This window comes from Giraffa tippelskirchi, chromosome 6 (assembly GCF_054371585.1).
Source record: "Giraffa tippelskirchi isolate mGirTip1 chromosome 6, T2T-mGirTip1v1.2.pri, whole genome shotgun sequence".
Lineage (NCBI taxonomy): Eukaryota > Metazoa > Chordata > Mammalia > Artiodactyla > Giraffidae > Giraffa > Giraffa tippelskirchi.
The window spans coordinates 133,276,737-133,302,633 of NC_137280.1; the positions used below are offsets into that span (position 1 = coordinate 133,276,737).

The following is a 25,897-nucleotide window of genomic DNA, read 5'->3' on the forward strand; positions in this document are numbered from 1 at the left end:
AATGAAGGTCCCATCCTATGGCCTCATCTAAACCTAATCATCTCCTAAAGGCCACCTATCTAAATACCATCACATGTGGCTTGGGGCTTCAACATATGAATCTGGGGGAGGACACTATTCAGTTCATAACACATGTAATCCCTATGAAAATCCCCACTGGCTTCTTTGCAGAAATTGTCACACTGATTCTAAAATGTATATGAAATTAGAGACATAGAATAACCAAAATAATCTTTAAAAAAGAAGAACAAAGTTGGAAGACTCGAAATTCCCACTTTAAAAGCTTACTGCAAAGCTGCAATAAACAAGACAGTGTGGTACAACGATAGACATAGAGATCAACAGAGGAGAAATGAGAGGCAAAAATAAAGCCTTGGGCTTCCTTAATGGCTCAGTGGTAAAGAATCCGTCTGCCAGTGCAGGAGAAACGGGTTTGATCCCTGATCCAGGAAGATCCCATGTGCTATGGAGCCACTGGGCCCATACTCTAGAGCCCAGTTGTTCAATAGTGCTCTATAATAGCCTATGCTCTAGAGCCCGTGTGTTGCAACTACTGAAGACCTCATGCCTTGGAGCCTGTGCTCTACAACAAGAGAAGCCACTGCAGTAAGAGACCTACACAGTGCACCTAGAAAGTAGACCCTGCTCATCACAAGTAGAGAAAGCTGCAATGAAGACCTAGCACAGCCAAAAATAATTAATTAAGTTTTAAAAATAAAGTCTTATATTTATGGTCAGTTGAATATTATCAAGACAACCAAAATAATTCAATAGGGAGAGAACAGTCTTCAACAAATGATGCTAGGAAAACTGAACATACGTACACAAAAAAAATGAAATTGCAGTCTTCTTCACACCATACACAAAAATTAACTCAAAGTGAGTCAAAAATCTAAAGGTAAGAGCTAAAACTACAAAACTGTTAAAACAAAATATAGATTCCTTAAAAAACTGGGACTAGAACTGCCATATGACCCAGCAATCCCACTGCTGGGCATATACACCGAGGAAACCAGAATTGAAAGAGACGCGTGTACCCCAATGTTCATCGCAGCACTGTTTACAATAGCCAGGACATGGAAGCAACCTAGATGTCCATCAGCAGACGAATGGATAAGGAAGCTGTGGTACATATACACAATGGAATATTACTCAGCCATTAAAAAAAATACATTTGAATCGGTTCTACTGAGATGGATGAAACTGGAGCCCATTATACAGAGTGAAGTAAGCCAGAAACAAAAACAACAATACAGTATACTAATGCATGTATATGGAATTTGAAAGATGGTAACGATAACCCTATATGCGAGACAGAATAAGAGACACAGATGCATAGAACAATTTTATGGACTCTGAGGGAGAAGGTGAAGGTGGGACGTTCTGGGAGAATAGCATTGAAACATGTATATTATCATATGTGAAACAGAACACCATTCCATGTTTGATGCATGTGACAAGGGCTCAGGGCCGGGGCAATGGGATGACCCAGAGGGATGGGATGGGGAGGGAGGTGGATGGGGGGGTCCAGGAAGGGGAACACATGTAAACCCATGGCTGATTCATGTCAATGTATGGCAAAAACTATTACAATATTGTAAAGTAATTAACCCCCAACTAAAATAAATAAATTTATTTAAAAAAAAAACAAAAACAAAATATAGGAACAAATATTTGTGATGTTAAGTTAGGCAAAGCCTTCTTGGACATGATAACAAAAAAAGCACAAGCAACTGGGGAAAAATAAATGAATTAAACATCATCAGAATTTAAAACTCTTTTGCTTCAAAATAGATCATCAGGAATGTAAAAAGTAAACACATAGAATGAAAGATAGAATCTGTAAATCATGTATTGATATTTGTAAAGGAGTTGTATCTAGGACAGGTGGAATAGATCAGTTGTGCTGTAGTCACACAGTTGAATACAGCACAGCAAAACAAAGGAACCACACTTAGGTGCATCGACATGAATGAATTTCAAAAACATAACACTGAGAGAATGAAGCAGTAAATGACACGGAAGAGTTAATGCAGTATGATTCCATCTGTATAAAATTCAAAAACGGGCAAAACTAAACAATATATTGTTTGTGGATACCTCAAAGGTAGTAAAACTGTAAAGAAAAGCAAAGAGATTGATAAACTCATGATTTGGGAAAGAAGTGTGGAAAGGAGGCATTCTTAGGGAGATGGGAACAGGCTTCAGGGTGCTGGTAATGTTGTTTCATAAATTCAGTAATGGATACCTGGGGGCGTATTTTATGTTTCTCTTTACAGTGTACAGTATACAGTGTAGTTTATTTATTACATTTTCCGTATGTATATTTCACAATTTAAATGGTTAAAATGATGAATGAAATCACCTTCAGGGGACCTTCTAATGCTTTGAAAGTCCATAAAACTGTTTCATTTGAAAAGTTGAAAATCAACAGAATTATATGACAGAATCCTAGACTCTTAGACCTGGATGTGTCCACAGTTACCACATGGCTCCCTCATTTTACAAATGAGGCAGCTGAACTCTAGAGAGGTGAAGTCACTTTTTCAAAGTCACACAGCACCTGAGTGCTAGAATAGAAATATGAAGGAAGGTCCAGTGACCCTCAAAATGGTACATTTTCCACTGAAACACAGTAAGGCTGGGTGTAAGCCGCTTCTAGGTATTGTATTTATAGTGAGCTTTCATTCTTTATTTTCTTGAAGCAGTTCTGAGTTCTCATATTCTGTCTCATTGTCAGACCATATGATCTTTCTTTTAATTATAAGACTTTACTTTTTGATTCACAAGATAATGACTGCCCTGGATGTATTAATTCCATGTCACTTCCATACTGCAGACCTTTCCCATGGCCTTTCCTGTTATTTGAATGAAAACTTCTGCTCAGACACATCTGTCATGCTGGTCCAGCCTACCTTCCACCTCGTGCTCCCAACTGTATTTCCAGGAACCCTGGGATTCTTATCAACTCTTATATCCTTTCTACCAAAAGCTTCCTCCTTCAGCTCCTTGGGGGAAATGAAGGAACTGATTGTTCCAAGTTTTTGTATGGCCTCCTGGTTTTCTCCACTGGGAGAAGTGGCTCTGGGAGTAGAGTTGGCAGGAGACACAAAGGAGAGAAAAGAAGGGAAAAAACAGGAGCTCTTTCCATTGAGGTCATAGGCCATGACCTAACTAATTCCACAGCCGTGGAGTCAATCAATCTGCCACCTGCACACTGCAGAACAGCCTGTTCTCTGGCCTTGCCTGCCCTCCAGACCAGGCATTGTTTGATGTGATGAGTTTTCATGAAGCCTGATGGAAGATGGACCCTTCCCCTCTTGCTACCTCCACCGCCACCTCCTCCGCTCACCAGCCCTGCAGGGCTGGTCTCTATGGGCCTCCAGCTCTACCTCATACAGAGTTTTAAATGTTTAGGCACATAGTCAGCCCTAAAGAAAGCTCTCCTTCTCATAGGATGTCAATATCAGAAGAAAATCTCGGGTCATTTCTTATCCAGTTTCTGCTTTTTACATAGCAGTGAACAGAGGCCCCAGATTACAGAGAGCCAAGGTCATTGTCACCCAGAGAGTTAGTGGCAGTGACAAGACCAGAGACCAGGTGGTCAGACTCCCAGAGTAGAGTCTGTCACTGACCTAGACTGTTTCCCCTGGTGCTGTGACATGTGAAGTCCCACGTGATTCGCTTTGAAGCTGCCCTGCTCCCTCACCTTGGCCCTTTAATCCTACCTCTAGCCTGTAGAGTAAATAAACACTTGTGAAATACTTCTGACATTCACCTGGAAGTCCCTCTTATGTTTAACCAAGCTGCTTTTGGAAAACAACTTTGCCTATTAAGATGAGAGGGTACTTACTGGGGTGATGTCACCCAGTCCAGGCCAGGTCCTTGCACTTACAGGCTTGGAAACCATCTTATTAGCTTCCTAACCACGGATCACACTTGATAAAGCTGAGTCAGGCTAACTACATTTTTGGGAAACCGGCGTATTAAAGCCAAGTGCCTGTTTATTATGTAAACAAGAGCTGTAACTCTCTGTTGTATCATTTCACATTGCCCTGACCAGCTGCTTCTTCCCAAAGGCAACCTATGTAGAAAGTCAAACTGTCAAACAGTCACTTGGTGACTGCAAACTCTGAACAAGGGGGATTTGAAAGAGCTCTCCAGCTGCTTTCCTTTGTTGCTGACTGGTCCCTTCCTGGCTGACCCATCTTTGCTTTAGCTGGATCAATATACTCAGCAGTTCTGGTGGCCCCGAGAGTCATTCGATATCTTGAAGGAAACTTAGCCTCTTTCTGTTCTTCCCATTATGAGTTGATTTCATAACTCTCAGAGGGAAACCTCATTTCCCACATTTCTAAGTCCTTTGAGGGAGGGGGTCCCCCATGATTCAGTTGTTCAGACACCTATAATTATATCCACGTGCTCTTCTATTATCTGTCCTACATTACTTCATCTTATCCACCAGGATATCCCAAAAGACTTTATAACGTATGGTGAGGACAGATTATAATCTTCAAATCATATATCCCATTGACATCCTAAATTGTCTTCATCTAGCACAGACTCATGCACATAGGAAATGCCCAGAAAATTTTTAACTGAATGATTCTTTTATTAAATCATGGTATTACTAGCTGTGTTGCATTGTATCAGCCGCATGGCCTATATCTTAAGAGGATTGTACAACATGGCTGGTGTCAGTGCACATCAGGGTCAGCCAGGGAGTTGTGCTAAAAATGCAGATGCCTAGGCTCTGCAGCCCCAGGGAGTCTGATTCAGGTCCCGGCAGCTGCATCTCCAGAAGTCTGCCAGGTGATTCTGATGCAAGTGATCTTCAGACAATCCTTTAAGAAGCACTAGCCCCAGAGGCCTATGAGTTCCCATGTGTCACCATTCTCTGGTCGCTTGTAACTGAGTCAGCCTCCAGCCTCATCCCCAGCAAGAACCTCCTGCTTGCAGACCCTTCCTTGGACTCACCTGCCTTTATTTCCCTCCTTATTTCCTCAAGTGTGTGGCTGTGGCCTAGCCCAGTCGGGCTTCTTCTTCAAGAACCAGGAGTACATCTGCACCCAGGACTACCAGCAACTCTACGGCACCCGCTGCGACAGCTGCCGAGACTTCATCACGGGCGAGGTCATCTCCGCACTGGGCCGCACCTACCACCCTAAGTGCTTCGTGTGCAGCTTGTGCAGGTGAGTGGGTGGCCAGCGAGGGCTGGGACCCTCTGCCTAGGTCCCTGGGGAAGGGAAGAAATGGCCTTTCCCAGGCAGATCTCGGGGTGAACACTTTCATTCCTAGAGTCTCAGGGGTGGAAGGACTTGACAAGCAAATGGTTTTGAACATTTAGCAGCTGAATCCTGTCTGTTAGATGTGGTCTAATACAAAACACTAGTTTGTCCCAAGCTGAAGGCAGAGTGAAGATCTGAGCCCCTTCACTCAGATCTCCTACTTCCCATCAGAAGGCCCCAAAGGAACCACTGAGTGCCATGGCCTCTCAAGACTCAGTGTGGACTCCATGGGTCTGGCTCAGGCTCTCACATCCTCAGCCACATGTGGTCCTGGGATGTCTGTTTATAGCCTTCCTTCACAACCCTGGCAGGTGACCCCACCTTTGTAAGCCTCAGCTTCAGTGGTAAAATGGGCATCAAAATCAATCCAACTTCATTAGGTTTTCAGGAAGATAAATGAAATGGTACCTGTAGAGACCTTCGCTCAGTGACTGGTACCAAATTGTGTCTGATTTTATTATTCTTTTCTTTATCATAATGTTCATCATCCACCTTCTCAAGACTTTACAATTTATTTATTTTTAATTGAAGGATAATCACTTTACAATATTGTGTTGGTTTCTGCCATACATCAACATGAATCAGCCATAGGTATACCTATGTCCCCCAACTCTTGAACCTTCTTCCACCTCCCACCCCATCCCATCCCTCTAGGTTGTTTCAGAGCCCTGGTTTGAGTTCCCTGAGTCATACAGCAAATTCCCATTGGCTATCTATTTTACATATGGTAGTGTATATGTTTCCATGTTACTCTCTCCATTCTCAAGACCTTTGATAGGTGATGGAAAGCTCACCATCTGCTTCCTCCCGACCCGAAGCATCCTCATCACTTGTTAACTTAGCAAATGTACCTTAAGGACCCACTGTATACCAAATACCATATTAAGGAGACAAAAAATAAAGAAAACCTCAACCCTGTCCACAAATATTTTAACATTTAATGGATTGCACTAAGTCATAAATAAAGCACTATTGGAATATATGTATGTACTTTTTAATAGGGAAAGTAATCTATAGATTAATTATTCTTCTCATAAAATAACCACCTCTTTGTTACCAGTTAGAGTAATTAACCACTTGGGGTTTTTGATTGAGACTAAAGACATAGTGCCTAAGAAAATATTACCCAATGGCATTCATTCATTCATCCAGCCCTTAAAACATGGGCCTGAGGTCCTAGAATGCCAGAACCATTGGAAGTCTGCACAGTAGGGTCCATATAGTATAAAGTGGAGGTTTTGTGAAGCCCCATGGAGATGAGGTGTCTTCTCAAGGTCATGATCCATGTCCTTTTACCAGTAGTCAGTGCCTGGGCTGTAACGAGAGCTCAGCTCCCCCCTCCCCAGCACTCCCTCCATTGTTCATGTCTCTAATGTAAGGGCAGTAGAACCATTGCAGGCTTAGGCCATGTGCTCAGAAACCATGTTAACAGGCATTCTAGACTACATGAGCAAGAGCTGCTGCGTGATGGGACTGGCTGTGCTGAGGGTTCTGAGCAGTTTATAGTTAGGGAGGCAGGATAGGACAAGCTTGAGATTCCTGAGCTGTGGAACTGTCAACTGTTCAAATGCAGGTGAGCAGAGGAAGAGGTTCTCTGTGGACATCTAAAATTCCTGGGGAGTAAAGGGAGGATGTTTTGGCAAATTGAATTGAGTTCTTCCTGACATACAGGGATAAGTCAAGTTGGGAAGACATCCTTCCAGGAGGAAGCACCCCTGGGAAGAGTTTTTAGCCTCTTTACTGTATAGAAGGAAATGGCAACCCACTCTAGTATTCTTGCCTGGAAAATTCCATGGACAGAGAAGCCCGCCAGGCTACAGTCCATGGGGTCACAAGAGTTGGACACGACTTTGCAACTAAGCCACCACCACCATCGTTGTATAGAATAAAAGTGTAAGCTCAAATAAGTGTTTTGATTTGCCCAATGTTTAAAAATCATGTAAATGGCCCAACTGGATCTCCTTCCGGTCCTGATCTGGATTGAGTGGTTTAGCTCTGCCCCAGGAACAGCCCGTGAATGTAGCTTGTACTCTATATGTGCTGTATCTGCTACCAGAGATCTTCAAGCACACGTCGTCAAGTCGCCTATAGACACAGAGCCTCTGGAGAGGAAGTGTTGAATTTCTTCTTCTTCTTCCTCCTCACAGGAAGCCTTTCCCCATTGGAGACAAGGTGACCTTCAGTGGGAAAGAATGCTTGTGTCAGACGTGCTCCCAGTCCATGACTAGCAGTAAGCCCATCAAGATCCGCGGACCAAGCCGTGAGTCCTCCCCGCCAGGTGCCTCCCCATCTGCGAGCACATCTCCCAGGGCTCCCCTGTCCCAGTTTCATTAACCACTTCCCTTCCGCAGCTTGGAGGGAAGTGGGGGCGGCTCCCACTCTGGAAGACTCCTGAAGTATGACCCAGCTGGCAGACAGCCCAGACTCATGAGCTTCCCTACATACAAATGCAGGGAAAACAGGCTGCCCAACAGTAAACAGGGAGGGCCTGGGCCATGTTTCAGCCACTTGGGTGCTTCTCCTGAGATGAGCAGGCCTCCTTATCTCCCCTCTGGTCCATGCTGCCCGGAGCACCCCAACAGAGCCGATCAGATGTTTTCCACCAGTGACTCTCAATTCTTACAAATTCCACTAAAAAACTATATGCAGACATATCTTAGCAAAAGAGGGAATATGGGAGAAAGCCATAAAGGCTGTACTTAGTGTCTCTTAGGGTGTGTCCTGTAGACTGCAGCATTAGCTTCACTGCAAAACTAGCAAAAATACAGATTTCTAGGCCCACTTTGGACTTGTAGGAATGGGACCTAGAAATATATGATCGTAATAAGCTTCCTGAATGATTCATTCCCTGCTCTTAAAACTGAGAACTACTCATAAAGGTCATGTTCTATCACTAAAACACAGATTGGGGTGTGGAGGGGAGCTGAGGATCACAAGTGTACCTTAGAACAGTCATTCTGATTTGTGGAATGTCCATTCCATTCCAACTTGTCTAGCTGTAAGATATCTAAATCACTGTTGCAAAACTCCCTTCTCGGACCCCTCACTGCATGTGCCCACACACACACCCAGGGTCTCGTAAGCCAGGTTAGGCCCCAGCATTCTTTCATGTTACATGACACTCTCACTGGCCTTGTCGGCAGAATCAATGAAAGCCCATTAGCGTCCTGTACTGCATCACTGCGCCATGTGGGGGCTGTCGGCCATGGCACCAGCAGAGTCAGCATGCTGGGGCTGTGTCCACTTGAGGAGGGTGAGCACAGAACCACCTCCCCAGAGTCAGCAGGACTTGGCTCCCGGAGACTCCAATAGCAAGGGAGCCTGTTGCAGGGTGGGGGTGGGGGGCTCCCTCCATCATCCTTCCCTCCTTTCAGTTGATTCAGACCTGTTCTCAGACCTTCCTTCAGTGTCTTTGGTGGGGATCAAGAAAAATTTGCTGCTCTGAGCAGGTTTCCATCTCAAGGTGGCTGAGGCTAAGTGCACACACTGTTATCCTTCATAACTCCTTGAAAGCATCATCCAGAATGACAGCAAGTCTGGAATGCTGGGATGCAGGACCACAGGACCATGGCTGATGCTACTCAGGAACCCAGACACCAGTGAGACCACGTGTGAGGCCATAGAGAGAAGCCAGCTGAAGTCAGGAGGCTGTCTTCCTTCTGTGTGATGCACACCCGTCATGCAGCCTCCCTGTGGCTCAGTTTACACAACTTGGTGGAAAGCAAATGTATCCATATTCGGCAATCAAGCTAACATACATCATAGTGTGTAAACTGCTCTCTAAATATAAAGTGAGGGGTTTTGTTGGCTTGGCGGTCTAATCTAGAAAACATGCCAGAGGAGAACTGAGAATAAATTCCTGAATCTTCTGTTATTTCACTCAGCTTGTGTTGTGTGTTACTGTGTGCCTTGGGGATCTGAGGCAGGTGGAAGATTTCCTCAGCTGAGTGTGGGAGGCCTGCATGGAAGCATGTCCACGAGGAGAGGCCACTAAATCTCTCCACCATAATTCCTCAGATCAGGAGGTGGAAGAAGGGAAGGAAGAGTCAGTACAGAAGAACAGTGAGCATGTGGGCAGTCTCCAGGGGAATGCCTAGGATCGTGGCTCATCTTGCTACTCACGAAATCTAGACATCAATATGTGGATCTATGGGGCATGTGTTTCAGAGAAATCTTCTTTCCCCAAAGGTGGTCATTGTTCATTCTGCAAACACAAAGTAGTCTCCAGACTCGAGGAGAAGTTGAAAGGGCTTCTGAGTCCCCCAAGGATGGAGGGAATTAAAACAAGATTCAAAAGAGTGCTAAGATGAAGAACATAGCTTGGAAAAGGAAAATGAAGGAGGGAAAACTTGCTGTATTTTTGAGCCAGAGGAGTATGGAGTTTCATTCCTGGGAGTGTGGAGTTTCATTCCTGGAATGTCAAGACACTGCGGAAAAGCAGGAGCAGTATCTACTCAGAAGAGATCAAGAAGAATACTTGGGATTCCCATCAAGAGATGGGAATCATGTTACTTATCATAGGCAGGAGAAGATCTCACTGAGAAGAATCAAGAACAGAAGCAGCATCACCACCACCTCCACCAACACCATCACCATTACCACCACCATCATGATCACCAACATACCATCTCCACTGCTGACAGTGACTGACTATTCCTAGTGCCAGGCACTGCACAGATCTCACTGAGAAGAATCAGGAGCAGAAGCAACATCACCACCTCCACCAACACCATTGCCGTCACCACATAAGTACCACTCATACCACTACCACTACCATCTCCACAATCACCAGCATCATATTGAATACCATTACTACCACCACCACTATCACCAACACTACCATCACCTTTGCTGACACTGACTGTTCCTAGTGCCAGGCACTGCACAAACCTCAAATGTGAAGAATCAGCAGCAGTAGTACCATCACCATCACCACCAAAACTACTGCCATCACTACTGCTAGCATTGATTGACCATTACTATTGTCAGCACTGCACTAAGTTTTCTAAGCATCTCATTTAATCATTACAACAACTCTATGAGGGAGACAAGAGCGATGGTTTTTAGATAAGAAACCAGATACTCTAAGGGTGTCAAAGGTCACTCAGATAATGGTAATGGAACCAGAGTCTGAGCCTAGGCAAGTCTGGCTTTGGAGCCTATTCCCTTAACACCCTATACCAGAGACATGACTTGCTAATAGGAAGGGTCCTGTCTTTCTGGATTCCTTGCCTAAAAGAAGATGGGAGCTTGCTATGACACACACACCCACCTATTTTTGCTGTAATGAATGACACAGTCAGAAAAAGCTAAAAATAACTGTCTGGGGTCTTCAGAGATTCCAGTAAATGGAGGGATTTAGGAGGAGCAGGTGCATCATGCTTATTGCCAGCTGAAGGTGGTAATTTTGGAATAAAGAAGAACATATGAGGAATGGAGTGGACAGCTGGCTGTGCAGAATCCAGCTTGGGACAGGGTGTGTCCTGACCTTGCTTATTATACCAGGTCCATGGGCTTCTGGATGCAGTGCCTGAGGCTCCAATGTTGGTCATAAGTGAAAGTTGGAAGAAGGAGGGGGGGGAAGATCCTGGTAAAAAGATCCTCCACTCAACTGGCTTCAGATGAAGCATCTGAAGCCAGTTGAGTGGAGGATGAGCAATGTAACATGAAAAAAAAAATGTGGAATAGGTTTGCCAGAATTCTCAGGAGGAATTAGCAGGCCTTCCCTACAGTGGAGATACTGCTTCTCATATCAGAGATTGGATAATGCACAGAATATGAGTTAAAAACCATGAGAATGTGGAATAATAATGATAAGAACCACTTATTGGGTACATACATGCCCGGCCCTGTGCAAAGTCCTTCTAGGCCTGACTTTAGTTCATCTTCACACCAGTCATGTAAGGAAGATGTTCAGATAAGGAAGCTGGACCTGAACAGTTGTACAACTAGTCAGCTGGGGAGCTGGGATTCTCCCCTTGGCCAGCCTCTCCCCACTCACTCTAACCTCTCAGCTCAACCTCTAACCACTATACTGTACCATCTCCTAGATTTTAATTCAAGATGCCAAATCATATCAGATGTGTCACTGCAACTTAAAGATATGGAACTCATCTCTTTTGTGGCCACAAAAGGATGCAACTCTTTGAGTAAGGTTTACTGAAAAGATAGACAATGGTGGTGTTACCCACTAACTTGTCTATCTCCATGGAGTCCACAAGTGAATTTTCTCAGACCATGTCAAGCAAGGAAAAGTGAAGTGCAGGAGATAAAAGAGAAGAGAGAAACTGTAGTTGTCATAAAAGATTTGAAGAAACACATTTAGGGTAAGAGGTAGATAATCCTTGGTTGCTTAAAACAGGGGGTGTCACAAGAATTCAGGCCTCAGCTTCATATAAAAAAGGCCATCATGACAGTCTTACCTGTCCAAAGGCAAGAGGGGGTGAGCTGCTCACCCCAGAAGGCAGTGATTTAGAGGAAGATGCCCACCTGTTGAAAATGCTGAGGATTACTGTGCTGTGTGGGACTTTGATGTGAACTCTGAGCCTCTGTGGAATCATTTAACCCTATCAGGAAGGCCCACAGAGACACAAATTCAGCACCTGTGGCCTAGAAAGCTGGACCAGATGCCTGAGCCCTCAGGTTTTCCTATACAGAGCATGGAAAGGTCCCTTTAGAGGCTGTCTGTCTATAAAAGAAGAGGGGGTACTGACCTCTAAACAATGACATTCTGAAGACTGTGATGACTGGGGTGGAGTGGAAGTTGACTTATTCCAGGAGGAAAAACAAAAGGAAAAGAAAGAAATCCAAAATCGGTTCTACTAGCCCCCATTTGAAGACCTGGGACTTGAAGCATTTTGCAATGGGAGACCTTCTTGCCCCCAGCTTGCACTAAGAGACATTAGAAAGGTGCTGTGTAGCCAAGAGGCGTGGACTGTGGGAGCTGACTCATACACACACTTCATCAGGGCCCAGACTTTCCACAGCTTGCTGGATACACCCCCTTCCTAGACACAGACACCTCATCTCTTCTCCAGGACTGGCTTCCAGCTGGATGAGAGAGCTTCAGCCAACCACTCCCAACTTGCTGTGCTGTCTCTCTCCTCCTCTGCTGCTCCCAAGTGTGCATTTGCCTTTGGTGCCAAGAAGGAGGCCCGTGCTCTGGTAAACATTGCCCCTTGACCCTTTCCTCCTCAAGAGTGGGACATCCGGTCGGCTAAGCCTGAATTCCCAGCATCTCCCAAGTACTCGGACCCTGCCTCCATTTCCTGCCCCTCCCGAGACATTGTTGAGCAACAGGCAGCCTCTGGGCCCCTCTACGTTCTATTGGCCTCAATGCATGGTCCAGGGTGATGGAAACGGAGAGCAAGGGTGCCTTTCTGCTCTGGAACAATCTCATCAGACTCTTTAACCCTCACTGCTTGGGGAGGCAGATGTTTGGTTTGTAGTCACATAAGGGAGGTGGTGTGCGTGGTAAGTTCTATCCTTTGCCTGGGTGCTAGGAGGGCTGCTCATTCAGCACATCGGCTCTAAGTTCTTACTATGTGCTGAGCATGGTGCTAGGCAAGAGAATAGATTTAACCAAAAGCACGCAAATCACAAACCATTGAGCGTATGGGCCTAAAGGTGAGAAAAAGTAGAAACTAAGCTTGGAGCAGGGATTCTCGAACTCTGCTGTTCTTGGAGATCTTGATAAAATTCAGTGACGGGCTCAATTTCCAAAATATATAAAACAGCTCATGCAGCTCAATATGAAAAAAATAAACAACCCAGTCAAAAAAATGGGTAAAAGAACTAAATAGAAATTTCTCCAAAGAAAACATACAGATGGCCAACAGGCACATGAAAAGTTGCTCAAACTTTTTGCATTTTAGAGAAACGCAAATCAAAACTATACTGAGGTGTCACCTCACATCAGTCAGAATGGCTGTCATGAAAACGTCTGCAAATGACAAATGCTGGAGAGGCTGTGGAGAAAAGGGAACTCTCCTTCACTGTTGGTGGGAATGTAAATTGATATGGCCACTATGAAAATCAGAATAGAGGTTCCTCAAAAAAACTAAAGATAGAGCTATCGTATGATCCAGGAATTCCACCCCTGGGCATTTACCTGGAGAAATCTCTAATTTAAAAAGATTCATCCACCCCAGTGTTCATTGCAGCACTATTCACAATAGCCAAGACATGCAAATAACCTGAATGTCCATCAACAGATAATGGATAAAGAAGATGTGGTGTATATATACAATGGAATATTACTCAGCCATAAAAAAGAATGAAATAATGCTATTTGCAGCAACATGAATGGATCTGGAGATCATCACAGTAAGTGAAATAAGTCAGAGAAAGACAAATATCATATGATATCACTTATATGTGGAACCTAAAAAAAACAATACAAATGATTTACAAAACAGAAACAGACTCACAGGCATAGAAAAAATAATGGTTAACAAAGGAGAAAGAGGAAGATAAATTAGGATTTGGGGATTAAAAGATACACTCTACTACATATAAAATAGATTAGCAACAGGACCTATTGTATAGCACAGGGAACTATACTTAATCCCTGTAACAACCTATAATAGAAAAGAACCTGACAAAGAATATATTACGTGTGTGTGTGTGTGTGTGTGTGTGTGTGTGTGTGTGTAAGTGTAAGTAACTGAATCACTTTTCTGTTACCTGAAATGAATACAATATTGTAAATCAAGTGTACTTCAATAAAAATAAAATAGTTAAAAATTCAGTTCATCTGGATGGGGCCCACATTTCTACACATTTGCAATTTCCCAGGTGACACTGATGCTGCAGTTCCCCAGGTCACAGAGAGTTGCGTGAGCTTTGTTAGCAACTTGAAAACAGGCTAGGAGCAGTTCAGGGTCCGCTCTGGATGAACCACGGTCAGGATGACCAGCAAGGAACTTTCTTGAGAAACCCTATGAGGTCTTTCTTTCTACCTCACACCAGGACCCCTTGTCAAGAGGCCAGGGTGCCTTTGGCCTTTCCCTTACCTGACATACTCTTGACTGGTGCTGGTGCCTAGGTGGGAGCAGTTACAGAAAAGCCAGTGTTCAGGAGGGCTTGCCTAGACTCAGGCGTGAGATGACAGCAAGGGTCCCAGGGCCCAAAGTGCTTTCCTCATCGAGTCCTCTTGTCTTTGCAGACTGTGCTGGGTGCAAGGAGGAGATCAAGCATGGCCAGTCGCTCCTGGCACTGGACAAGCAGTGGCACGTCAGCTGCTTCAAATGCCAGACCTGCAGCGTCATCCTCACCGGGGAGTACATCAGCAAGTAGGTCTCTCCCCTGCCCCGCCTGCCTGACCTCTGCATGCCCCCAGGCCTGGCCCCACATGGCCCTTGGCCTGAGTCACCAGCAGCATCTCCCTCCATTTCTGTCTGGCTGCCACACTCCAGCCACAAACGGCACCCCACTCACCTGGGGCCCTCACTCGGTGCTTCTTCTGTTCTGAGTTACTCTTCTCTGTTCTGTGCATGCTTGCTCCTCCCCTTCCTCTGGTCTCAGGTCCCATACCCTCCCCTCAGAACTGGCTTCATACCACCTCTTACAGGCCCTCCACACTGGCCCTCCCGGTGGCCCTCATCGGCCCTATTGGTTTCCTTCGTGTGGGCCAACACCATTCGCGATTGTATATTTAACCATGTTACCGTTTTAATAAGGATAATAATATCAGGTATCATATTGAGCTTTTAGTCTGGACAAGGAATGTACTAACTGCTCTGTACAAATTATCACATTAAGCCCCATGAACACTCCCATGTGGTGTTAACCCCCTTTGAAAAGCTGTAGAAACTGAGTCTCAGGAAGTTATTGCCATAGTGATTATATTTAGTGTCTGTCCTCACCAGGGTGGAACTTTGTTTAATTCACTGCGGCCTGTAGCACAATGCCTGACCCAAAGTGGACAATACAGTTGTTGAATGAAATGAGATAAAAGATGATGGACACGCAGTTGTCAGGAGAGACGGCCCAGCCCCCACACTGAGCATTACACAAGGTCCCTTGTGCCAGGCCCTTATGACCATATTTACATACTCAAGTACCAAAAAAAAATTAGGGCCACTAGCCCTCAGAACTTTTTATACTATGACCCAGACATTTTCTAGTATCGCTCTCTGACCCAATGCTAGGATGTAATGAGCATTAAAGTCGTAACATGCATGGTTCTGCTGTCAAGAAATAAGAGAGACAGGCTATATGCATAAAAAATGATGACTCCAGTGGACATGTGATTCAGAGCTCAAGAGTTTTGTTCTGTAAGACCTTTCCAATCAGAAGTGACAGAAAACCCAACTCAAACTCCCTTGAATGCAAAAATGGGAGTTTATTGACTCACAGAAATGGGAAGGCCAGTGGCATTCTGGCTTCTGGCATGGCTGAATCCAGAGGCTTAAAGCTGTCATTAGCCCATCAGAAGCTCCACCCTCTCCCCAGTCTTTCTTGTCTCTCTCAGCTCTGCCTTCCTCTGTGTCTGGTTCATTCTCAAGCAAGACCTCCCCAGTTGGTAGCAAAGATGATTACCAACAACTCCAAGCCTTCTTTCTAGCAGCTTCATAAACCTGGCAAAGAGAGAGAAAGGCCTCTTTCCCAAAAACTCCAGCAAAAGTCCCACAGCTGCCTCTGATTTGGCCTCCGTTGGGTCACATGCCCATCCCTGACCAATCACTGGCCAGAAGGATCTAAACCCTTGAGTTAGAGAGCAGCCCTTTGTAACTGTGAGTGGGAAGGGGTGGTCCCCAGGAGAACTCAGGCAAGGTACTGCTGCTGTCAAAAAGGGAGGTAGGTACTAGCCAAACAACCCTTGTCTGTGTCAGAGGTCTAAGCCAAGGGCTGTGACTGTTCACTTCTAACTAGCAGAAGTGGTATCTGGAATATGTGAGAACTTTATGGAAGATGATAATATTTGGGCTGGACCTTGAAAAGGGATATAAGATTTGAAAATGCAAAGAAGGAAAGCTTGTAGGCAGAATGCCCAACCTGGGCAAGGGCAGGGAGGTGCTAGCCACATCCATCCTGTTTGCTGGAACTCGGGCGTGTGCACAGGTGAAGTCCAAGGCTGCAGAGGTGAGTTGAGGTCACAGGCCGAGCGCTTTGAACACACGTTAGTGGGAGTTTGGCATGCACCTCTGTGCCTGCCAAGTAAGATGTTCCCTTGGTGAGATGCCAGCCAAGAGTCCTGAGTCTGTGAGTTCAAGTCCAAATTTTCTGGGGGAGTAAGGGTTTGCTCAGAGCTCCTTGTGAGCAGGTCCAACCCAGATTACCCACCACGCCTTAGGCCTCTGAAGCTGGACTCTGGGCTCTTCATCCATCTGCCAGCAGAGTGGAAGGTGCTTAGCAGCGCCGGCTCTGGTGTTGATGCCCAGGTTAGAAGCCTAGCTCACTTGACGTCAGCAAGAGGCTCAACTTCTCCGAGTCTTAGTTTCTTCATTTATAGAAATAGAGCTAAGAAGAAGAACCCTCATAGGGTTCAGAGATCTGTGCTTTGTACCTAATAAATACCCAGTAAATATTAATTTTTACCCTCTGCCTATTTTTAGAATCATGTATGTCAAATTCCCAAAGGCCTAACCCAGCAGCAGACAGTGCTTTCCAGGCATGCATGGGAAGCTTGTCAAGATGCAGATTCCCCAGGTCCAAATTAGGAGGTATTGGCATTTATACCCAAATTTTGCTGGTTCATTGCACCCACCTCCTGACAAATGACTTTATCCCTCTGCAGGGTTACCCTCCCACCCCCCAGAGTGTGAAAGGGTTGAGGGTGAGGGAGGCTTGTCTCATGGACCCACAAACAACAGTGTCACCTCGTGACTTTGCTGAGCACCGGTCCTCAGTGTTGCCTCTCCTTCAGGAAACACTGACAGCCCTGCTGCCCAGGGTGGGCTCCTAGCAGTCCCCACAGGGCAGCAGCGTGGAGGTGCCTGGTCTAAGGCCTCTCTGCGTGTGAGTGAGTTCTGTTCCATACAGAAGATGTCATTGGCACTTCAGAGAGATGTCATCAGATCTGGGCCTTAGAGCTAGGCTGGGCCCGAGCTGGGCTGAGTGCTTTGATGCCCACAGTCATCACCACGTTGGCCCTTGAAAGCTGAGCCCAAATGTCCTTTGGGGACTCCCGTCAGCCATCATGGGGATCCCCATAGGACGGGTGCTGTGCTGAGCCCTGGGACACCCAGGAGCCACATTCTTTAATTCTCATGACAGCCTGCTGAGAAACTAGACCATGTGGGTTTGAACTAGCACTAGATCATTTGAGTTGGGTTTTCTGATCCACACAATGGGGAGACCGCTAATTCCAGCCTCACAGGACTGCGGCAAGTATTAAATGAAATAACCTATGTAAAATACCATCAGAGAGCCCGACACATACCAAGCAGTAAATATCAGTGGCTACTGTAGTAGGGGATAGTGTAAGAATAACTAACAATAATCTTATTACTGCCCAGTAAGTTATAAGCACTGGGCAAGAATGGAGCACTTAGGAGGTGATTGGGGAGGGCAAGGGTTCCTGTTTTCTACTGATTGAGGAGCACAGTCATATGATTCTTTTTGTACCAGTGTTTTGTTAGAAGAGGAACCCTTAAGAATATGCAAAAAATTGATCACATTGATGACCTCCTGGAAGGGAACCTGGGAGAGACTGAGAGGAGGGTGCAGACTTTTTTCCCCTTGTGCCTTTGCAGTGTGCCAAATGCAGATATTACCTATTCTAAATGGAAATTTTATTTTTTAAATGACCTTTTAAAAGAGTCCTTTAGGATAAAGGGATGAGAGTAGGTCTGGAAAATCTGAGGAGAGGGCAAGGAAGAAGAGTGAGGGACCCTCACGGCCAGCAGGAAACAATGCTTCCCAGGCACGCGTGGGGAGTTTGTCAAGATGCAGATTCCCCAGCCCTCTCACCCCAGGGACTGTCTGATCTTGTAGATCTGAGGGGTGTCTGGGCAGTTTTTGCACTTTGAACAGCTACCTGAGTGCTTCTAATCTTGGTCCAGTCACAGTTATCGGTGGGTCTGGGAAGTTCCACGTGTCACCCCCGCGGACCCCCCTAATTTCCTCTTCCTGTGTGGATTTCCTCTGCAGGGATGGCGTTCCGTACTGCGAGTCTGACTACCACTCCCAGTTTGGCATTAAGTGCGAGACTTGTGACCGATACATCAGCGGCAGGGTCTTGGAGGTGAGTGGGTACAAGAAACTGTGAAGATGACTGAGCAGGTGGCCTGTGACCCCGCAGAGTCATCCCTGAAGAAGGGGAAAGTCACCCCACACCCCTTTTTCCTTAGCCTCTACCTCCCCTGTTTTCTCTACCTCAGCTTAGTTTGCTACATGACCTTAAGCAGATAACCTTGCTTCTCCAGGTACCCCCCAAATGAGAAGCTGAACGAAATTACTCCTTGTTCAAAAAATGTCGTGTTGGAAACATAGGTTGTTTCTCTGGATTCAGACCCAGATAGATTACTAGGGAGTGACAATTATGATTTTCTTCTTTGCCCTGCCTAAAGGATAGAGCCTTTATTTTTTTAAGCATTCGGTAATGTGCTGATTTATGAACCAGCTTGTCTAGCAGCCTGCTCCCTAAGCCCTTCTTTGGCTGGTCCATCACTATGGCAACAACTTTCCTCTGCTTCTCATGCACAGCTCACTCTGCCAGTGACAGACAACCTGCAACACCCTTGCTGAGCCCCTGCCTGAGCCCCCATTCGCTGGGCTTCCTGGCCTTCCCTCCCACACTCTGGGCCCAGGCAGCTGTCTTCCTATGCCTTGGGACCACCCACCTTGAGGAGTCAGAAGCAGGAAAGAGTTTGGTGCAAATGAAAAACAGTGGCCTAGCATTCTATTCATACTAAGTCAAACAAGTAGAATCGAAATGTCATAAATTTTTTTGCTAGGCAAAATTCTAAAGTTTTCTAAAAATATATACATTATATTATACATTCTATTTATATATATGTATACAAAAGCTTTCTAATTTATATTCACTCAAATTTTGATATAGTTTCATGTATTTTGGCATCTAGAATCACAGCTAAACGTCTAGAAAATTTATTATCTTAGTGATTAAAATAACTTGAATGAGGCTTGAAATTCCTAATCCAGTTCTGAGAATATAAAGAAATATTGTTGGTTAAAAAGAGAGGAAATTAACATGTGATACAGTATTATTAACTAAAGTACAGATTTTGTTCAAATCTCAAAAAATGAAAAACAGTAGCCTAAGAGTACAAATAATTGGGTGCTAGTATTGACTCATTGCTTACTCATGCTCAGATTTTGGGGTGAGTATCTTTGCCTTTCTAGGCCCACATTTTCTTATCTGACAGTAGCTGAGGGACAACAGACTGGGTCAGGGCTTACAAACAGAATCATTAATTCTGACAAATCTGGCCAGGAGACCGAGGTTGCCTGGAGTCAGCAATGTGTTAAGAAGGATCCTACAGCCTCATCTCAGCTCAGGAGAAAATGTAGCAACCAGGAAGGGACTCTGAGGAGATGCACTGTAGTTGATCCCTGAGGGTGAGAAGGAAGCTGCCCTGTGAAGGGCAAGAGGAGGAATAAACTTGACCCTTTCAGGGAACAGAGAAGAAGGCCAGTGTGGCTGAGTTCTATAAATCAGGGCTAGAGAAAGATGGAGTAGATCATAAAGAGCATATCATATCAAGCTTTGTAGGCCTGTTTAGGAGTTTATGTTTTATACCAAGTGCAGTGGAAATTCATTGGAGAATTTTAAACCAAAGAGCAACATTGTAAGATTTCCATTAAAGGACTATAGGGAATCAGAGAATAAGATAAATGCACAGAGTGGATAAGTCATCAGGCATTTCCAAGGAGCAGTAGGAGTGCAATGTGGAGAACAAGCATGAAACAGAAGTACATGGAGGATTTGGGCCCAGGGGAGGGCCTGATACCAGAGTGAGGCGTCTGTAATTCACAGGACAGCAGGGGGCTGGGGAAAGGCCAAGTAGAAGTGACCTGCTTCAAGCTGCACCTTAGGGAGAATAACATGATGTCCACAGGCTAAATTTAAAGGAAAGAAACTGGAAGCGGGAGACCCGCAAGAAGACCTTGACCCCCCAAGGACTTGGGAGGTACAGTGGCAGTGGCAGGGTTAACCAGCCTGTCTACAACACTGTGGAAGTTGAATTCCAGTAGCTTTGCAACCATGGGGCCACTTGTAAATGCAGCCATCAAAGGAGAAGAGGCCAAAGGTTGAACCCAAGTGTCAAGCCTGGGTGAGAGGAAGTCTGGTGTTGCCATTGCAGAAGTGCAGATGGCAGGGAAAGACTGATCTAAGCAGTAACACATGAATTCCCTTTGGGAAGGAGTGTGGTTGAAATTCCTGGAAAATTTCAAGAGGACAATGAGAATGTGGACCAGAGGTCAGGGACAAAGCTTAGGCCTGGAGGGAACAGTCTCAAAAATGCTAAGATCTGAATAATAGTAAGCACCCTGGGAGTCATCAGGATTTCTTAGAGAGAGAGAAGAGGGCTGAAGATAACATGGGGAGTGGCAGCTTGCAGGAGTGCAGAAGGAGACTGAGAAGTCAGAAAAAGAGGAGGAGCGCTAAGGGATGCGGGATTGGGTGAGACTGGGGAGGGATGGTGAGAGGACAGAACTCCAGAAAAGATGGGAAGTAAATCAGAGTGTTGGGCAGATTCTGCAAGAGCAGTTAGTGATATGCAGGCTGAGAAAAAGCTGTGGGGTGTGGGACACGGTCACGTTCAGGAGAACCACTTGTCAGGTCTGCAGAATTGTGGGCAGGGGCACCCACAAGTAGTGGGGGTCAGTGGCATGTTGTTGCTGTTGTCATTCAGACTCTCAGTCGTATCCAACTCTTTGCAACCCCATTGACTGCAGCATGCCAGGCTCCCCTGTCCTTCATCATCTCCCAGAGCTTCTTCAAACTCATGTCCACTGAGTCAGTGATGCCATCCAACCATCTCATCCTCTGTCGTCCCCTTCTGCTCCTGCCTTCAATCTTTCCCAGCATCTTTAACAGCATCATCTTTTAGTATTTGAAATAGCTCAGTTCAGTTCAGTCGCTCAGTCGTGTCCGACTCTTTGCGACCCCATGAATTGCAGCATGCCAGGCCTCTCTGTCCATCACCAACTCCTGGAGTCCACCCAAACCCATGTCCATCGAGTTGGTGATGCCATCCAACCATCTCATCCTCTGTCGTCCCCTTCTCCTCCCGCCCCCAATCCTACCCAGCATTAGGGTCTTTTCCAATGAGTCAACTCTTCGCATGAGGTGGCCAAAGTATTGGAGTTTCAGCTTCAACATCAGTCCTTCCAATGAACACCCAGGATTGATCTCTTTTAGGATGGATTGATTGGATCTCCTTGCAGTCCAAGGGACTCTCAAGAGTCTTCTCCAACACCACAGTTCAAAAGCATCAGTTCTGCGGCGCTCAGCTTTCTTCACCGTCCAACTCTCACATCCATACATGACCACCGGAAAAACCATAGCCTTGACTAGACGGACTTTTGTTGGCAAAGTAATGTCTCTGCTTTTAAATATGCTATCTAGGTTGGCCATAACCTTCCTTCCAAGGAGTAAGCGTCTTTTAATTTCATGGCTGCAATCACCATCTGCAGTGATTTTGGAGCCCAAAAAGATAAAGTCTGACACTGTTTCCACTGTTTCCCCATCTATTTGCCATGAAGTGATGGGACCAGATGCCATGATCTTAGTTTTCTGAACGTTGAGCTTTAAGCCAACTTTTTCACTCTCCTCTTTCACTTTCATCAAGAGGCTCTTTAGTTCTTCTTCACTTTCTGCCATAAGGGTGGTGTCATCCGCATATCTGAGGTTATTGATATTTCTCCCGGCAATCTTGATTCCAGCTTGTGTTTCTTCCAGCCCAGCGTTTCTCATGATGTACTCGGCATATAAGTTAAATAAGCAGGGTGACAATATACAGCCTTGATGTACTCCTTTTCCTATCTGGAACCAGTCTGTTGTTCCATGTCCAGTTCTAACTGTTGCTTCTGGGATTCTATTACCTCCACTAGCTTTGTTTGTAGCGATGCTTCCTAAGGCCCACTTGACTTCACACTCCAGGATGTCTGGCTCTAGGTGAGTGATCACACCATCATGGTTATCTGGGTCATGAAGATCTTTTTTGTACAGTTCTTCTGTGTATTCTTGCCACCTCTTCTTAATATCTTCTGCTTCTGTTAGGTCCATACTGTTTCTGTCCTTTATCGAGCCCATCTTTGCATGAAATGCTCCCTTGGTATCTCTAATTTTCTTGAAGAGATCTCTAGTCTTTCCCATTCTATTCTTTTCCTCTATTTCTTTGCATTGTTCACTTAGGAAGCCTTTCTTATCTTTCCTTGCTATTCTTTGGAACTCTGTATTCAGATGGATATATCTTTCCTTTTCTCCTTTGCCTTTCATTTCTCTTCCTTTATCAGCTATTTGTAAGGCCTCTTCGGACAACCATTTTGCGTTTTTGCACTTCTTTTTCTTGGGGCTGGTTTTGATTATAGCCTCCTGTACAATGTTACGAACCTCCATCCATTGTTCTTCAGGCAGTCTATCAGATCTCACCCCTTGAATCTATTTGTCAGTTCCACTGAATAATCATAAGGGATTTGATTCAGGTCATACTTGAATGGCCTAGTGGTTTTCCTTACTTTCTTCAATTTCAGTCTGAATTTTGCAAAAAGGAGTTCATGATCTGAGCCACAGTCAGCTCCCGGTCTTGTTTTTTGCTGCCTGTATAGAGCGTCTCCATCTTTAGTTGCAAAGAATATAAACAGTCTGATTTTGGTATTGACCATCTGGTGATGTCTATGTATAGAGTTGTCTCTTGTGTTGTTGGAAGAGGGTGTTTGCATATGACCAGTGTGTTCTCTTAGCAAAATTCTGTTAGCCTTTGCCCTGCTTTATTTTGTACTCCAAGGCCAAACTTGCCTGTTACTCCAGGTATCTCTTAACTACCTACTTTTGCCTTCCATCCCCTAAGATGAAAAGGACATCTTTTTTTGGTGTTAGTTCTGGAAGGTCTCGTAGGTCATCATAGAACTGTTCAACTTCAGCTTCTTTGGCATTAGTGGTTGGGGCATAGACTTGGATTACTGTAATATTGAATGGTTTGCCTTGGAAACAAACAGAGATCATTCTTTCATTTTTGAGATTGCACCCAAGTACTGCATTTTGGACTCTTTCATTGACTGTGAGGGCTACTCCAATCCTTTTAAGGGATTCTTGCCCACAGTAGTAGATAAAATGGTCATCTGAATTAAATTCGCCCATTCCGGTCCATTTTAGTTCACTGATTCCTAAAATGTCAATGTTCACTTTTGCCACCTCCTGTTTGGCCACTTCAAATGTACCTTGATTCATGGATCTAACATTCCAGGTTCCTATGCAATGTTTTTCTTTACAGCATCAGACTTTACTTTCACCACCAGACACATCCATATGTCATTGGCATATGTCATTGAGAAATCATAAAAGCAGACTTTTCTTTCCAGAAGGGAGAGACTTCAGTTACACGCAAGGCCAGAGCCTCAGATGAGAATTTGTCCCAGCATTTCCAGGCTCCTCTGAAATCATGTCAGCACCTGTCTTTCCCCCAAGTGTTACTGTCATTCAGCAGTTGGAGCCCCCTCTTCTTGGGCAGCTCTTGTGACTGGGTTTCCATTGATTCTGTTTGTATGAGGCTCCATTAGCATCTTGGCTGTATTGATTCTTTTTTCTTAGATCTGGAAGAGACTTTTAGCAGTCAACTAGTTCACCCTCCTTGCTTTACTGATGAGAAAAGTGAGCCCTGAGACATGTGGTTCTTTCCAAAGTCATATGCCGTATTTCTGGTAAAGACAGAGCTGATACCTAGAACTCCAGCCTCCTGTATTCCACACCAATGCCCACAGCTCTCAGTTCCCCAGGGCCATTGACACAGTGGGATGTCTAGAAAATACACAGTTGGAGTTAAACAGACTTGAATTACAGTTTTATCTCTTCTAGCCATGAAACCAAGCAAGTCACTTTCTTTAAGTCTTAGAGTTTTTATCTATCAGTGGAGAACACTACTGTTATTTAACTCCTAGTAGATATGCCAGTGTGAAATCATGGAAAATATATAATATTCCTGCCTCTGGTTACTGGCACCGATCTCCTAAAACCCTTGTAATTTCCTAAGTGATAAGAACATTAGGAGCACATTTTGTTCTAACATTTGGTTTTTGACCTCAGTTCCTGAACATAGAACTCCTAAACCCCTCAGAAACTTCTGAGCGATGGGAGCATCTTTTGTTCCAATGAGGTGACTCATGGGCTCCTAGGTGGGCGCCGTTCACCAGAAAGATCAGGCCATGATTGGAAGCTTGAAACTTTCAGCCCCGACTCTCATCCTCTGGGAACTGGAGAAGGCCTAGAATTTGAGTTAATGATGGATCCTGTCGATGCAAGGAAGCCTTTGTGAACATCCTGCGAGTACAGGGTTCAGAGAGTGTCCAGGTGGGTAAGCACACGAGGTTCTGGGAGAGTGATACACAGCAAGAGGGCATGGGTGCCCCGTGCCCCTCCCCATATACCTTGAACCTCTTCTGTCTGAATGTTCATCTCTATTATTTTATAACAAGCCAGTGAACGTAACTGTTTCCTGAGTTCTGTGAGCCATTCCAGCAAATCAATAAACCCTAGCTGGGGGTCATGGGAACCCTGGTTTAATGCTGGTCAGTCAGAAATAGGTGGCAACCTGGGACTTAACGACTGTTATCTAAATTGGGGTTGAGGGGAAGCAATGTTGTGGGGGAGACAGGTCTGAGCCCTTAACCTGTGGGGTCTCACTGTTATCTAAATTGGGCTTGGGGGGAGACAGTGTTGTGGGTCTGAGCCCTTAACCTGTGGGGTCTGACACTCTGTCCAGGTAGAGTATCAGAATCAAGTAAATTACAGGACACTCAGCTGGTGTCACAGAGAATTGCTTGGTGTGAGAGAAGAAAAAAACCCACACATCTGGTGTCAGAAGTAGAGTGTGGTAGTAGTCTGAGAGTAAGGGACAAACACAGGAGTGTGTTTTCCTTTATAGCTGTCAGGACTCTCTTGGTTGCAAGTACAGAAACTACACTCAGCTACCTAAGACCAAAAAGGAAATTTATCAGCTCCCATAGTGAAAAACCCAGGAGTAGTCCTTGCTTCAGGCACAGCTGGATCCAGCACTCACACAAATGTGTCTGAATATCTTGCCCTCTTGGCACAACTTTCTTCTGGGTTGGCTTTATTCTCTCTCCTGTATGATGGGGAAATCGGACACCAGTCACTCTAGGCTTCCATCCTGTCAGCCAGCATTTCCAGTGGAAGGAGAGCTTTCTCTTTCCTAATAGCTCAGCAAGCATCCTGAGACTGGCTCTCACTGGAGAACCTCAGGCCCATCTCCAAACCAGTCACTGTGACCATAGGTCAGAAAAACCACATGGATTGACGTGTGGAATGGGTAGTCATTCCCACCCAGGAAAAGCTTGATGCCGTTTCTGGAGGAAGGAGGAAGGCTGTTGGCTAGACCAAAACAACAGCCTCCTGCTATGGGCCCCGGTATGTTTCTGGGTACACAATAGGCACTTAATTAAATTTTATGTCCCCTTCC

The 25,897-nt window shown here is 45.1% G+C and overlaps 1 protein-coding gene across 2 annotated transcripts in view; it reads left to right on the forward strand.

Moving 5' to 3' along the window:
* Nucleotides 1-25,897, forward strand: part of ABLIM3 (actin binding LIM protein family member 3) — a 172,544-nt gene that overhangs the window by 98,039 nt on the left and 48,608 nt on the right. For both annotated transcript variants that reach the window (XR_014055503.1, XM_081495717.1), the window contains 4 exons: nt 5,009-5,192; nt 7,436-7,548; nt 14,455-14,581; nt 18,384-18,477. Coding sequence is in view for 1 of the 2 variants with exons in the window: in XM_081495717.1 (XP_081351843.1) it covers nt 5,009-5,192; nt 7,436-7,548; nt 14,455-14,581; nt 18,384-18,477 (518 nt within the window). In the remaining variant the exon portion in view is untranslated. The remainder of the gene's footprint in view (nt 1-5,008; nt 5,193-7,435; nt 7,549-14,454; nt 14,582-18,383; nt 18,478-25,897) is intronic.